Raw genomic sequence first — 17,377 nt, forward strand, 5'->3', positions numbered from 1 at the left:
GCAGCCCGTCGGCACAGATTAAACGCTTACATTGTAGATTATTCACATTGTACCAGTAGCACATACTTCCCATTGCAGCAACCAGTTTCCTCATAAGGTTCCCAGAGCCACATTGTATAGACAGCGAGCTTTATGCAGTCCTTTTAAGACCAACTGCATAGATCTCCCAGTCGACGTAACCTGGAGATCCTCCTAACCATACAGTACTGGTCCCACTACGAACAGCTCTCACATCATCAGTACTCCTACAGATCTGGGGCCCAGAGCCTAACCCAGGCCTGGCCAACCTGTGGCTCTCCAGCTGTTGTGAAACTATAAATCCCAGCATGCCCTGTCACAGTTTTGTTATTAGGGAATGCTAAAACTGTGGCAGGGCATGCTGGGACTTGTAGTTTCACAACAGCTAGAGAGCCGAAGGTTGGCCAGGCCTGGCCTAACCCATCCAAGGAGCACAGCGCAGGACCACTGTCCTGAACACTACATCTCCAGCACGCTATGACCACAACTTCCAGCTGTCAGCGCTCCTTGCTTACCCAGGTACAAATGTACTAAGCCTTGGCGAGAGAGATAAAGTACCAGCCAACCCATTCCAAACTGCCATGTTACAGGCTGTATTTGAAAAATTAGTCAGAAGCTGATTGACTGGTACTTTATTTCTGTCCACTTTATCTCTCCCCAAGGCTTAGTACATATGCCCTCCAGTCTGAAGATCATTTTCATACCATTTGCTGCATTGCTTAACATACTGCATGGTCACTTACTGCCGCAATTCAGAATGTTGTACCCCCACAATCTAAGTAAAATCACCCGAGCAATACTTATTTAAATGTATAGATTTAGAAAATATCACTATGAGCTGTGTATGGTGTCTACAGCTTGTTAGTAAATGGATATTATTGTATGGAGATACTATACTACTTTCTGCGCGGTTACATTGATCTGCATGCGATTACAGTATGATCCTTGTCATTGTGCTGCTTCTCAGATATCCTGTAGCCTCTTTCTGCCCAAGAAAGGGAGGGCGGAGGGACTTGCCGTGCTCTGCCTCTATTACATTGGAATGCAATCCTGGAAATACAGCTCTAGTTTAATGACCGCTTTTTTTCAGACATTTTGTGCTCAACTCCCAAAGAATTATAGGGACAGGTTTGTGTGGAACAGCTTAATAAAGCTATGCCGCAGTATATCCTGTGAGCTTTGGTCCCCCACACCAGAGAAATTGAATCACAAGGCAATTACATCATTATAGACAGTAAATAATTGCAATTTTAACAGCGAGCATTCTGACTAATACAACAATTAGACATGTTTAAAATAATGGATAAATCAAATGCTAGTGTTTTGGTATTGCTTCACATGAAACGTCATTAAAGCGTGGTGTGCAACCAATGCTTATAGCTGTGGGTGTAAGGGCTGTAAGTGAACATGCAGATGGTGGAGAAAGTAAAGACCCCCCCAAAAATGCAGCCACTGCTTTACTGGTGTTAATCCTTCGCAGAAACGTGCAATTTAGATTGTAAGCTTGCGAGCAGGGCCTTCCCTACCTCTAGGTCTGTCTGTTTTTACCCAGTTTTGTTCCATTACTGTTCTAAGTGTAAAGCACAACGGAATATGCTTCACTATGGGGGTAATTTCAAGTTGATCGCAGCAGGAATATTTTTTTAGCAGTTGGGCAAAACCATGTGCACTGCAGGGGAGGCAGATATAACATGTGCAGAGAGAGTTAGATTTGGGTGTGGTGTGTTCAATCTGCAATCTAAATTGCAGTGTAAAGATAAAGCAGCCAGTATTTACCCTGCACAGAAACAAAATAACCCACCCAAATCTAATTCTCTCTGCAAATGTTATATCTGCCTCCCCTGCAGTGCACATGGTTTTGCCCAACTGCTAAAAAATTTCCTGCTGCGATCAACTTGGAATTACCCCCTATATCAATTAACGGTTAATAAATAAATAATTGACTGCTAGTGTGTAGCCAGTGCTAAAGAAAGGCAGGAAGTCTACTTGGTAAATATGCTGCCCTTATTATCAGCGCTTTATGACAAGCATCAGCGCTCATCTCTTGACTAAATATTTAAAGACTAAAGCTAGGTACACACTATACAATTATCTGTCAGATAATCTGCCAGATCTAGCTGGTTGGAATGAAATTCTGGTAATGGATGAGAGCAAATGATAATCTACCATTGCTCCCAAATACTGGAAAACAAACAAAACTTGTTCATACAAACTGGTTCAACACAATTTTAACCAACTTGGATGAACAACTGTTTCTCTGTTTATATGTATAGTGTGTAACTATCTTACATTTAACTTTTTAATTAGATAAAGGTTATTATTATTATATTAGGCTCAGAGATACTTTTATAAATTAAGCTAAACTTAAACCAACCCCTAATGACTCCATTAAGTTTTGATTAATATGAACGCCCTGGACCCACCCATCAAGTATTCTAATCAGGAGAACCTTCTTCTTGCTTGTTGCCATCTTCCTTGTGAACTTCTCATTTGCATTAACGAGAAGCTAACCTGGGAGGGGCTTTGACAACACTATCACAGCCCCCAAGAGCAGAACAGATGACTGCTTGACAGTCAGACATCACAGAGGGTCTGTATTCTCTAGATTCCTATAAACATTCATTTAAAAATTACATGGATGTAGGTGCCTGCTCCATGCCAGCAACCAATGTGGTTCAGAATTACCCCACCCACCCCCATATAAAAGGCTATAGTTCAGACATAGACAACCGTGAGGTGCGGGTCTTCCAGTCCACACTGATGTTAGAAATGGACACAACGTTTTTGGAATCTCTTCATGGTCAATGCCAAGACAAAAAAAGTCTGGTGAGATGAGAAACCTATCTGCAGGGCACAGCTTTGGCTAAGTGGCATTATTAGATGTTTTTGGAAGTGCTGTGCTTTGCCACAGTCATTACCCGGTGCCTGGTTATCATTAAAATGCCATGTTCCACTACTGAAAATTGCCAGAGCCCCACTGAAACACTTTTCCCATCCATTCTCTCCTCCTGTTCTATACTGCTTACCACAACCAATTCAGACAGGAAAAACACCAATTCCAGATCACTGTACTTTACAGAAACATGGGAATGCTTACAAGTGGACTCCAACCTCTATAGTGGAGGCAGTGAGACCAGAAATGGGGTTGTCTACAACAGGAGCATGACTGTTTCACAGTACAGGCTTCAGGGTGCAAGGGGTAGGAGCAGAAGAAGAAAGGGGTGTAGTATGGTATGCCGGTGGTCGGACTCCCGGCGACTAGCATACCGGCGCCGGGAGCCCGACCGCCGGCATACCGACAGTGTGGCGGCCGCAAATGAGCCCCTTGCGGGCTCGCTGCGCTCGCCACGCTGCGGCAACGGTGGCGCTCCACTCTATTTTATTCTCCCTCCAGGGGGTTCGTGGACCCCCACGAGGGAGAATAAGTATCGGTATGCCAGCTGTCGGGATTCCGGCGCCGGTATACTGTGCGGCGGGATCCCGACAGCCGGCAAACTGAAGACCACCCGTAGAAAGGTGGGGGTGGGTTTAAGATAAGACCACTCCTTATGGTGCCCATACACTTGTGCGATGCCCCGGGACATCGCACCGGCAGTTCAGGTGCAATGAAATCGCACCTGAACTGCCAAAGTGATTACCATGCGATCATGCAATAGATCGCATGGTAATCACGTGATGGGCACGTCAATGCCGAGTGGGAGCAGCCTCTGGCCGCTCCCGGCGGGTGCCCATCGCACATTGCAGTGCGATATATCTCATGTGGTTTTAAAACCACATGCGATCGCACTGCGATGCAAGAGATATTAAGTGCAGCACATATCTTGATAGTGTTCCCTCTAGAAATGAAATGGGGCAGGGCGCCGGACTCCAGTCATGTAAATTAGGGGGCGTGGTCATGCTAACGTCATTTTAGTGGGCAGTGCGGCCCACAGACGTTGCTGTAGGGGGCGTCCGTGGCCGGCGGCGTCACTGTTGGGGGCGTGCCCAGCACCTCCGTCGGTGCTAGGCTTCCCCCATAGCGTGAATGGATGCCGTGCACACGGCATCTTTACACGCTGGGAGGGCAGGAAGCGGGCGGCTGTTCTAGCAGGGCGCCGCAAAAGGGGCAGGGCGGGTTTTGCCTTTTAAAAAACATGCATGGCGTGGCGCCCTGCTAAAACAGCCTAGAGTGAACACTACTTGAGATGCGACATTTGAGTGGCATGCCCGCGCATCGCGTCTCCAGGTACCTAAAATGTGCATACAATCCTTCGATTTCTCTCACAGATGAGGTTGAAATCGAAGTTAGCACCGATTATCTCACAAGTGTATGAACACCATAAGAGACCAGCAAGGTGCAGGCCAATACAAAGACATACATTACAGGGGCCTAATGTCTCCTGTTCCACTTTAATAGGCCCTACACACATGCCGATTTGTTTGAAAGATATGAACGATCTCGTTCATAAATGAACGAGAACTCGTTAATATCTTTCAGTGTGGAGGCTCAAGCGATGAACGATGCGCGGCCACGCGCTCGTTCATCGCTGGTCCCCCATCGGCTGTGCATGCAGGCCAATATGGACGATCTCGTCCATATTTGCCTGCACTTCAATGGAGCCGCGTGACGGGGGGAGTGAAGAAACTTCACTCCCCCCGTCACTGCCCCCCGCCGCCGCCGGGTCGCTCGTCTCCGCCGTCGGGCAGCTCGGCCAGTGTGTAGGGCCCTTAACAGGATACAATTTAGTCACCATGGTGACTGTAATATGTCCAGCCCTGGAATGAACCTTATTAATTATTCAAACTCATGAGCTGTACATCACATTCTGTTATAAGGGATGTCCACTTGGCTGCATATTTCCCTGCTTCCATCTAAAGGTCTCTCTGTTTAACACACGTTCTTAAAGCCTATTAATAGCTTTCACACAGATAGTCTAAACACATAATGCTAGTGAATGGACCTGTACACACACTTTCTAGTATTTCCTGCACTTTAATTTCAATACCGCCTGCAGCGTTTCAAAGTGTTAACACACTAAAGTCCAGAGGAGTTATATGGGAGCGCTCATTAAGTACATTATAATGTAAAAAAGCTTTGAGATGCATTAGTGAATGCGCTTCTCATGCTCTGTAAAAGTGAGGACAGAGTACAGTTTTGTTTATGCTTTTAATTAGCATTGTTTGTCAACGCCCAAGTATACAGCCCTAAACGAGCCCTTTAGAAGTCTGCAAAAAGGTGGACATCCCATTTAAATGTGACATAACAGTCCAAGTGAAAACAAAGACACACAGGTCTTATCTCAAAGCAATTGGTTAGACCTGGGTAACATCAAATACTTAGGTTAAAATGGTTAATCCCAGTTCAAAATATTCCAGATTATACACAAACAGAATATTTGGGAGAAGCCTGGCGCAAAACTATTAATAAAAATGATTTAAACTGCTCTTACATAACAGACTTGGCGCATGAAATTCTGTTATTCCCTGCTTTTGCAGCTTAGGAGGTGTGTGGCCTAAGAACAAGCACATTTTTATTTTAAATACTACATGGACACTATGTTCTGTTGAACTACTCTGATTTACAACAATCTTCAAAAATAACTCACAAATCATGCACCATTTAAGGCTCACAGATAAGCAGCGCAGATATTGTGAGCAGGGCCCTTTTACCTATGTCTGTTATCACTCATCCTCTTCATACAACTGTTTTGTACCCAACTGTAAAGCGCAAGGGAATATGCTGGCACTTTAGAAACAACTTAATAAATGCATTTACACAGCAATACTCCATAATTTTATATTATACACACACACACACAATGTGCAAACCCATCAAACTAGAAGGGATGATTCAACTGTTCTGCATGACCAACTGAATCTACCCCTTAATTCTTTCCTCAGTCCTTTTCTTTCACCCTAATGCACAGGTAAAACCCCTTTCACACCGCCAATGCCGGAAACGGGTCCTTCCCGAGTGGGATCCGGCATTGGCCGCTGCTGCAGGCTTTCCCGACCCGGCAATACGCTGGGCGGGTTGCCATAGCAGCATGGGGCGGATCTGGGAGATGAGATCATCTCCATGCCACCTCTCCCTGCTGTAGTAAACGGGTACCGGGACGCATCGACCTGGGAGCCCGTTTACGCAGCCACTAACCCGGTATTCAACCCGGGTATAACACTGCTTTATTCCCGGGTTGAATTGCCAGGTCAGGCGACCCATAATTCGGCTATGCCCCTTTCACACCGCACGCCGACCCGGCAATATGCCGAGTCGATACCGGGTTATTTGTGCAGTGTGAAAGGGGTATAAGTAACTTTTCCCGTGCCAATTGCTGGGCATGTTACGGTTAGGGTGCACCCATCACTCACGACAAACACCGCATCCCTACTTTGCATGAATTTCTGCTACCACCTCAGGAGGATGCGAGCAGAAATCTACGATAAGTGCAGCCTTGGAACTGGTCATCCTAAACAATTGAATAGCTCCCAGGCTCTTTAGACAGCTACAGATAACAGAATAGCTTCCAAAGGGTAGGATGCATGGCACTGTGAATGTGATGTATTCCGCCAGTCATTGCACGCAAATCGGTGTTTACCAACGCCGTATGCATGAGTATTTCAGCAAAGGACAGCTCTCCTGGTGCAGTATGCATCAAAGTTAAAACTGCGGCAAACCTCTGAAAATGCAGTTTCCTTAAATGGACCAAGCTCTTGGATGCGGTGGGCAACACCATCTTCAGATGGTGAAACCCTATAGAAGCCTATGGGCTTCTTTTTATGTTGACCCTGAGAGGGATACAATTGAATCCCTCCCAGCACCCGCGAGGCGCGTGCATCACTCAAAGCATGCGCAGAAGGACTCCAGAGTCCTAAACCCGTATGCGATGCACCATGCATCCCACCCCGAATGACAGCTGTCCTCTGCTGTGTGGAAACTTCCAGGTTTCAGACTCAGGAGTCCATCTGCACATGCGTTAAGTAATGCATGTGCCTCGGGGGGTGCTGGGAGGAAACAGATTGGATTCCTCTCAGGGGAAACACAAAAAGAAGCCCATAGGCTTCTATAGGGTAATGCCACATAAAGATGGCATTGCCCTCGGAATCCAAGCTCAGGAATGTATCGCTTTCCGGAGTATGGTGTATAGGAGGTAAGCGGCCAAACATCCAAAAACTGCATTTTCTGAGGTTTCGACGCATTTTTAGCGTTGATGCATCCCGTCCAAAGACTTTTACTTCCAAGTCTGAAAGATGCTTAACGCAAAGCAAATGACTAGTGAAATACAAGTACAGTAGTCCATCAATTTCAAATCTCATCCACAAGGGGCAGAGTTCTATTGCTGTCTTTGTACTCTTTACACCTACTGGTAAATGCAACCATGTACACAAGTGTGGACCTCTGCAAAGAATTACTGATCTCTTGTTTAACTCGAACTTTAAAAAGGAAGAACATACAATTTATTTGTCTTCACATAAGAGATTGTAGTTGTAGATATGCTACTTTTATACAATTTCATGTTTATTGCCAGCCTCCAGGTAGATTAGGGGGTAATCCATCTAAAATGGGATGGCTGCCACCTACACTTACAGTTTTCTAACATTAGGTTTGTACTATTGATGCCCATTCTACAGCCAAGCAAACTGGAAGAACAGTACAGGACATGTTTAAGACATCCATTACAAATAGTGTCAATGGAATTGGACCTGTATGTATACAAAAGTAATTAATAAAGCCTAGAATACGCACGTCAACACATATTGTCAAAAAGTGATGTATGCGAGTGGCCCTGTATACACACCTTCTGACAGATGCTAGCCTTGTGTCACTTTCAACATTCAGAAGTGTTAATGTTATTAAGTTGTATAGCGCATACATACAGTATTATGCAGAGCTGTAATGACAGTATTTCTGACAGATTAACTCAATATTGAATTATAAAGGGCCACTCAGTATGCTGGAGGGAAGCTTGCTGTGTGCAGCTCTTTAAAAGAACACGGACAGCCAGCATGTTCTGCAACCAGGAGTCATGGATTAAAAAGTCTCAAGAAAGGAGTAAGAGGGGAGACTGCATGCGAATTCGTTTTAAATATAGTTGAAAGCAAATAATAGTGTTAGTAAGGCTGGAATGCCAGCAGAGGTGCCATGCAATGGGAGGGCATCACAGGTTCATATCAAATAGCCACGACAGTTCTGTAGTCACTCACCCGGTCCACACAACCTGCTGTAGTGGTAGGGGTTGCAGCACACGTTGTTGCTGTCGGGTCCTCCGGCTCCCTGACACCCGCTCAGAGCTTTGAGTTGCCCGGGATGCTGCAGCTCTGGCCAGCGGAAGAGTCTGCAGAACAGCAGGTGCGGAGGGGACCCCGTCCGAGCTACCAGCACGCATCCTCCGGGCGCCGCTCCCCGGGACTCCACGGCCTCCAGCAGCGCGCACAGAGCCTGCTCCTTCAAACGCTTCAGGACGCCCGATGCAGCGGACCGTAGCTCCGTGGACCCGGCGGGCGGCTCGGACAGACCGCAACAAGACACTCCCCCATCGCCGCCCGCCCGGCTCCGCCACAGGCGCCGAACCAGCCCGGTGCGTCTGGACTTGAACATGCGGCGCCCCCGGGAATGTGCCCGGGTCACCGTAGCCTCAGTGGCCGCGGCCAGCTGGGGGTGCCGGCATGGGGCTGCGCGGGGGTGGCACAGCCGGGAAGGGCTCTCCGTGGGCACGGCGCTGTGCGGGGCCACTGCTGTACTCTGCAGGCAGAGCGCCGGCGGCTGCCCCCCCTCCTGCACCGGGGGGACACTGCGCTGCGTATCCGTGTGGCTGCGCCCTGCAACACCCAGGGGGAGCGCAGCGCTCAGAGGACGGCTCCCGGGAGGGCAGGCGGGCCGAGGAGGATACACGGGGCTGGACGGCTGGGGTGGCCGCTCGGGTCACATCTCGCAGACTCCCCGCTGGCGGCAGAATCTTCTCTCCCTCCTGTGTGCCGGTCTCCGGAGCTGTCACATAGCTCGGCAGGGATGGAACTCCGGGCAGCGCACATCCAGCATCCTGGGGACCACAGTGCGCAGCCGGGCTGGTGGGATGCTGCGGCCCGGGACTTGGTGGGTAGGTAGATAGGTAGAGAAGATGCAGCAGCGCCGTGGTCAGGCTCAGGGCTGCGGGTGTCCAGTGCGCCCGCTCCGGGCTTGGGAAGCTGCTGCTTCAGTCACGTTTTGCATGGGAGCCGCTGACCCTGGCTCAGCCCTGCAGCGGGGGATCTCATGCACGGAGCAGCGGGGGGGCCAGTGCTCCACAACCCCCTGTCCTGGCGCTCCGGCTACCTGGCCCTTGCAAGCTGCTGCTGGGCTCCCGGTCCTTGCACAGCGATTCAGCAAATGGCTTCTTACAGGCGTGGAGAGTGAGCGCCCTGCTCTGTCACACACGCTCCCGGCGCGTCGTACACAATCCCCCGGTAACGTGCAGGCTGCTCCGTGCTCCCTCGGTCTGGTCCCTGCACACTGATCCGTCTCTTTGTGCTCACGCTCTCTCACACACTCGGGCCCAACAGCTGGCGCCCTATTGGCTGTCGGCAGTCATGTGACAGTCTAGACACTTTGGCGGCTCCGCTGCACTGACTGTTGCGCAAACAAATCTCAAGTTTCTTAACTCTTAAAGGAGCCACTCACCCGGCAGCCCCCTCCCACTCACCCCGCACATACCCGCGTGCTCTCACCCGGCAGCCCCCTCCCTCTCACACTGCACATACCCGCGTGCTCTCACCCGGCAGCCCTCTCCTTCTCGCCCCGCACATACCCGCGTGCTCTCACCCGGCAGCCCCCTCCCTCTCACCCCGCACATACCTGCGTGCGATCACCCGGCAGCCTCTTACCCCGCACATACCTGGACATACCGTTGTGTGATCACCTGTCATCCTCTTGCCCTGCACAAACCTGTACCTGTGTGCAATCGCCTAGCATCCCCATCTCTCTTACCTCGCACATACCTGTACCTGATCCCCTGGCAGCCCTTTCCCTCTGACACCACAATACCTGTGCACGATCACCTGGCTGCCCCTTTCCTCGTACCCTGCACATACCTCACCTGGCAGCCCCCTCCCTCTTACCCTGCACATACATGCACATGTGCGTGATCCCCTGGCAGCCCCTTCCTTCTTATACAACCTGTGCACAATCACCTGACTGCCCCTTATCTCTTACCCTGCCCATACCCATGCACAATCATCTGGCAGTCCCTTTCATCTTACCCCGCACATACCTGTGTACGATCCCCTGGCAGCCCCTTCTTTCTTACACCACAAAACCTGTGCGCAGTCACCTGACTGCCCCTTATCTCTTACCCCACCTACTTATGCACAATCACCAGGTATCCCCTTTCCTCTTACCCCACACATACCTGTGTGTGATCACCTGGCATCCCCTTCCAACTTACCCTGCACATACCTGTGCGTGATCACCTGGCATCCCCTTCCATTTTACCCTGCACATACCTGTGCGTGATCACCTGGCATCCCCTTCCAACTTACCCTGCACATACCTGTGCATGATCACCTGGCATCCCCTTCCAACTTACCCTGCACATACCTGTGCGTGATCACCTGGCATCCCCTTCCATTTTACCCTGCACATACCTGTGTGTGATCACCTGGCATCCCCTTCCAACTTACCCTGCACATACCTGTGCGTGATCACCTGGCATCCCCTTCCATTTTACCCTGCACATACCTGTGCGTGATCACCTGGCATCCCCTTCCATTTTACCCTGCACATACCTGTGCGTGATCACCTGGCATCCCCTTCCAACTTACCCTGCACATACCTGTGTGTGATCACCTGGCATCCCCTTCCAACTTACCCTGCACATACCTGTGCGTGATCACCTGGCATCCCCTTCCATTTTACCCTGCACATACCTGTGCGTGATCACCTGGCATCCCCTTCCATTTTACCCTGCACATACCTGTGCGTGATCACCTGGCATCCCCTTCCATTTTACCCTGCACATACCTGTGTGTGATCACCTGGCATCCCCTTCCAACTTACCCTGCACATACCTGTGCGTGATCACCTGGCATCCCCTTCCATTTTACCCTGCACATACCTGTGCGTGATCACCTGGCATCCCCTTCCATTTTACCCTGCACATACCTGTGCGTGATCACCTGGCATCCCCTTCCAACTTACCCTGCACATACCTGTGTGTGATCACCTGGCATCCCCTTCCAACTTACCCTGCACATACCTGTGCGTGATCACCTGGCATCCCCTTCCATTTTACCCTGCACATACCTGTGCGTGATCACCTGGCATCCCCTTCCATTTTACCCTGCACATACCTGTGCGTGATCACCTGGCATCCCCTTCCATTTTACCCTGCACATACCTGTGTGTGATCACCTGGCATCCCCTTCCATTTTACCCTGCACATACCTATGCATGATCACCTGGCATCCTCTTCCATTTTACCCTGCACATACCTGTGTGTGATCACCTGGCATCCCCTTCCAACTTACCCTGCACATACCTGTGCGTGATCACCTGGCATCCCCTTCCATTTTACCCTGCACATACCTGTGCGTGATCACCTGGCATCCCCTTCCATTTTACCCTGCACATACCTGTGCGTGATCACCTGGCATCCCCTTCCATTTTACCCTGCACATACCTATGCATGATCACCTGGCATCCTCTTCCAATTTACCCTGCACATACCTGTGCGTGATTACCTGGCATCCCTTCCATCTTACCTTACACATACCTGTGCATGATCACCTGGAATCCCCTTCCATCTTACCCTGCACATACCTGTGTGTGATCACCTGGCATCCCCTTCCATTTTACCCTGCACATACCTGTGCGTTATTACCTGGCATCCCTTCCATCTTACCCTGCACATACATGTGCATGATCACCTGGCATCCCCTTCCATCTTACCCTGCACATAACTGTGTGATCACCTGGCATCCCCTTCCAATTTACCCTGCACATACCTGTGCGTTATTACCTGGCATCCCTTCCATCTTACCCTGCACATACCTGTGCATGATCACCTGGCATCCCCTTCCATCTTACCCTGCACATACCTGTGTGTGATCACCTGGCATCCCCTTCCATCTTACCCTGCACATACCTGTGCGTGATCACCTGACATATCTGTGCGTGATCCATCTTACCCTGCACCTGGCATCCCTTCCATCTTACCCTGCACATACCTGTGCATGATCACCTGGAATCCCCTTCCATCTTACCCTGCACATACCTGTGTGTGATCACCTGGCATCCCCTTCCAATTTACCCTGCACATACCTGTGCGTTATTACCTGGCATCCCTTCCATCTTACCCTGCACATACATGTGCATGATCACCTGGCATCCCCTTCCATCTTACCCTGCACATAACTGTGTGATCACCTGGCATCCCCTTCCAATTTACCCTGCACATACCTGTGCGTTATTACCTGGCATCCCCTTCCATCTTACCCTGCACATACCTGTGCATGATCACCTGGCATCCCCTTCCATCTTACCCTGCACATACCTGTGTGTGTGATCACCTGGCATCCCCTTCCATCTTACCCTGCACATACCTGTGTGTGACCACCTGGCATCCCCTTCCATCTTACCCTGCACATACCTGTGCGTGATCACCTGGCATCCCCTTCCAAATTACTCTGCACATACCTGTGCGTGATCACCTGGCATCCCCTTCCATCTTACCCTGCACATACCTGTGTGTGATCACCTGGCATCCCCTTCCATCTTACCCTGCACATACCTGTGCGTGATCACCTGGCATCCCTTCTGTTATGATTCCCGAACTCCAGACCAGAGGAGATCTTATGGCAGAGGTCTGAGTACAGGGAAGATCTGCTGGTAGTGGGAGCAGGAGAGCCTAGTAACCCCTGGCGCCCTAACTCCGTTGTCTCGCCCGTGTTATCAGAAATCCCCTGCGAGACTATGGTTGCTTGAGCCCATGGCAGCCGCGTTCGAAGGGCGGATTATGTCTGCCCAACCCCGATGCCCCCTCAGGTCTTAATGGGAGACAAAGGGAAATCCGAGACAGGGTGATAACAAGGGGCCCTCTGACTAAGCAACCAGGCCAGGGGTTACAAGCTAACTAACTTAAACCAAAGGTATGTGCGGACTAGCCGCCAGGGAAAAGGACAACCAAGGATCCACCGATCCGTTACTCCTATCCAGCACCGCTGGATACCAGAGTGGATCTGTGGGAGCGGAATCCTCCGCAAAAGCTCCAGAACACAAATATACTAAATAATAAACAGTAAGCGGACAAGCCGCAACACACGGCTGCGCCGCGACTCACGAACACCACAGGATGTTAAAGGTGCTCGGTCAGACTCCAGGAATGATGACAACTTTCCGAGTACAGGACCACTGAGGACAGGAACAACCGGATTGAGCAAGACTCGAACTCTCTGCTACTGACGCAGGCAAACAGGAAGCTATCACCGGCGTCTGTGGGAAGTCCAAAGGGTGCTTATAACAGAGAGCTCCCCAATCAGGAGCCAGACTGGGTAATCACAATGAATGCCGTGCAGCTTGCAAGCTGCACGGCCAGCACACCATAAAATAATTAGAACAGACCCAGCAACGGGGAACGCGGCCCGAACGTGGCGTCCCCGTTGCTAGGGTCAGAGCGGCTCCGTGCGCCCGGCGTCTAGCGTTGCCAGGGAGCCGGCGGCTGTACGCGCACGGCGTCCCTGGTTGCTAGGCGCCGGGCCGCACCGACGAGCGGACCCCGGCGCCTAACAGTACCCCCCCCTTGAGGAGGGGTCAAGGAACCCCTAAAGCCAGGTTTCTGAGGAAATTCTCGAAAAAATGCCCTTTTGAGCCTCGGGGCATGAAGATCCTCATCCAGGAACCAAGACCTTTCCTCTGGCCCATAACCTCTCCAATGTACCAAAAAATAAAGCCGACCCCGGGAAAACTTGGAATCGAGAACCTTCTCAACCAGGAACTCCTGCTGACCCTGTACATTTATTGGTGATCTCCCCTGAGATATTTTACGAGGAAATCTACTGGACGAAACATATGGTTTCAGCAATGAGCAATGGAAGGTATTTCCGATCCGTAAAGTTTTTGGTAAACGTAACCGGAAAGCAACTGGATTGACTTTTTTGATAATGTGAAATGGTCCAATAAATTTAGGACCCAATCTGGCTGAGGTTTGTCGAAGTTTAATGTTGCGAGTCGACAACCACACCCTATCTCCTACTTTAAAAGTGCACGGCCGCCGGAGCCTGTCAGAAAATCTTTTTTCCCGGAATGCCGCTTTTCTGAGAGCCAGGTGTACTTTTCTCCAAATGAGTCTAAGATGAGAGGTCAGGGCCAGTGAGGAGACAGAGGAATGTTGAAAAAATGAATTAGCCCTGGGGTGAAAACCAAAAACTGCAAAAAATGGAGACACATTGGTGGAAGAATGACAGGCATTATTATAAGCAAACTCCGCCAATGGAAGAAACTCAGACCAGTCATTTTGGAGTTTGGCCGAGTACAAACGCAAATATTGTTTTAGAGATTGATTAACTCGCTCAGTCTGCCCATTGGATTGGGGATGATAGCCAGACGTTAAAGATAATTTCATCTTTAATGAAGCACAAAAAGACTTCCAAAATTGTGCAATGAATTGTGGACCCCGATCAGAAACAATATCAGTGGGTAAGCCATGGAGTCTGAAAACATGGCGGAGGAACAAGACTGCCAATCCCTGGGCAGATGGCAATCGGGGAAGAGCAATGAAATGGGCCATTTTGCTAAAACGGTCCACTACCACCCATATGACTCGGCATCCGGCTGACAGAGGGAGGTCCACCACAAAATCCATGGAGATATGCGACCATGGCCTAAGAGGAACATTCAAGGGCATAAGTTGACCGATAGGCAAAGAACGAGGAACTTTATGCTGTGCACAGACCTGACACGAAAAAACAAACTCTTTAATGTCTTTGGAAAGACCAGGCCACCATACAGAGCGGGAGACTAATTCCAAAGTCTTAGCGATTCCCGGATGCCCGGCAACTTTGCTATCATGAAACTCCATCAAAACAGTTGCTCTCAAAAACTCAGGGACAAAAAGACGACCAGCAGGAGTATTTCCAGGAGCTTGATGTTGAAGCAGCTTTAACTGGGTAAATACATCCTGTGTGAGGCCTGCCCGAATGACTGAAGACGGAAGTATGGGAGTAACAGGACTGTTGTCTTGAACTGGAAGAAAACTGCGTGACAGGGCATCTGCCTTAGTATTCTTGGAACCTGGCCTGAAGGTGATAATAAATTTGAAACGAGTAAAAAATAAAGCCCAACGAGCCTGCCGGGCATTCAGTCGTTTAGCTGATTCAATGTATTGAAGATTTTTGTGATCAGTCAAAACTGAAATGGTATGAGTCGCTCCTTCAAGCCAATGCCTCCACTCCTCGAAAGCCCATTTAATAGCCAGCAATTCCCGGTTACCAACATCGTAGTTGGATTCTGCAGATGAGAATTTCCTGGACATAAAGGCACAAGGATGTAATTCGAGGGAATCCGGATCCTTCTGAGATAGGATAGCCCCTACTCCAACCTCCGAGGCATCAACCTCAACAATGAAAGGCAATTCTGGGTTGGGATGTCTGAGGACAGGGGCTGAGACAAAGGCTTGTTTCAAGGCCTGAAAAGATAACTCAGCTTCATGTGACCAATTGGTAGGATCTGCTCCCTTCTTAGTCAGTGCCACAATGGGAGCAACTAGGTCAGAGAAGGAGTGAATAAATCTTCTATAGTAGTTCGCAAACCCTAAAAAGCGCTGAATTGCTTTTAAGTTGGTGGGTTGCGCCCAACTAAGGATGGCTTGGAGCTTCTTTGGTTCCATACAGAATCCCCGAGGGGAAATAATGTACCCTAAAAAGGATACCTCCGTGACATGAAATTCACACTTCTCAAGCTTGGCATATAGGTGATTTTCACGTAATTTTTTTAGAACCTGACGCACCTGGGTAACATGTTGTTCTACAGAGTCAGAATAAATCAAAATATCGTCTAAGTAGACTACAACGAACCTTCCAAGAAACTCACGGAGCACATCGTTAATGAGATCCTGGAAAACTGCCGGAGCGTTAGACAGGCCAAATGGCATAACCAGATACTCATAGTGGCCTGACTGAGTACTGAATGCCGTTTTCCACTCATCCCCTGACTTGATTCTGATGAGGTTATATGCTCCTCTCAGGTCAATCTTAGAAAAAATCACAGCCGAACGTAGCTGATCAAAGAGGACAGAGATCAGCGGCAGAGGGTAAGTATTCTTTACTGAGATTTTATTCAAAGCTCTAAAATCAATGCAGGGTCTAAGTGAACCATCCTTCTTCTCTACGAAGAAGAAACCTGCACTTAAAGGGGATTTAGATGGCCTGATAAATCCTTTCCCAAGGCTTTCTTTCACATACTCATTCATGGCCACAGTTTCAGGACCAGACAATGCATATAACCTTCCTTTAGGCAACGTGGCACCAGGAATTAGCTCAATGGCACAATCATAAGGCCTATGGGGAGGCAGAATATCCGCATTGCCCTTGGAAAATACATCAACAAAATCCTGGTATTCCACAGGAATGGGTGCGGGAACGGCGGCAGCTACTCGGATAGGAAGCGTAATACATTCTTTATTACAGATGGTACCCCATTGTAAGATCTCCCCCGACTGCCAATCAATGATGGGATTATGAAAGGCCAGCCAAGGGTGACCCAGAACCACAGGAACTGCTGGACAATGGGTAAGGAAAAACTCAATCTTTTCAGAATGCAGAGCTCCTACCGAAAGTAAAACAGGAGGTGTACAGAGAGAAATAACCCCATTGGACAAGGGACTCCCATCTAAACCATGCATGGTGACACACCTACCCAAGGTTAACTGAGGAATACCTAAGGCCTTGGCCCATGTTAAATCCATAAAGTTCCCTGCAGCTCCACTGTCCACAAAAGCAGAGACCGAGGAACAGAGGCTGCCAAAGGAAACTTTAGCAGGAACTAACAGTGAATTATTTGAGGAGATAAGCTGCAGACCAAAGTGAACCCCCTCACAACTCACTTGGTCGGGAAGTTTCCCGACTTGTTCGGACAACTACGGGCAAAATGTCCCTTACCTCCACAGTATAAACAAAGACCAGAATTTTGCCTCCTGGTTCTTTCTTCAGGAGACAATTTGGAGAGACCTATCTGCATAGGCTCCTCCATGTCCACAGGAATGGAAAAAACACAAGGAGTAGATCCGACAGATGCTCCTTTTTCAGCCCTCCGCTCTCTGAGCCGACGATCTATCTTAATAGAGAGCTCCATGAGTTTATCGAGAGTCTCAGGAGCGGGATACTGAAGGAGACTGTCTTTTATAGATTCAGATAA

At 49.3% G+C, this 17,377-nt stretch overlaps 1 protein-coding gene across 2 annotated transcripts in view; it reads right to left on the reverse strand.

Moving 5' to 3' along the window:
• SMAD6 (SMAD family member 6) overlaps positions 1-9,620 on the reverse strand; it is a 101,459-nt gene extending 91,839 nt beyond the window's left edge. The window contains exon 1 of one of the 2 annotated variants that reach the window (XM_063925566.1): positions 8,200-9,620. In XM_063925566.1, the coding sequence (XP_063781636.1) occupies positions 8,200-8,593 (394 nt within the window). In that variant the 5' untranslated portion in view covers positions 8,594-9,620. The remainder of the gene's footprint in view (positions 1-8,199) is intronic. The other variant, XM_063925565.1, reaches the window with a different exon arrangement.
• Between the last annotated feature and the right edge of the window lie 7,757 nt (positions 9,621-17,377).

The sequence above is a fragment of the Pseudophryne corroboree genome, chromosome 6 (assembly GCF_028390025.1).
Source record: "Pseudophryne corroboree isolate aPseCor3 chromosome 6, aPseCor3.hap2, whole genome shotgun sequence".
NCBI lineage: Eukaryota > Metazoa > Chordata > Amphibia > Anura > Myobatrachidae > Pseudophryne > Pseudophryne corroboree.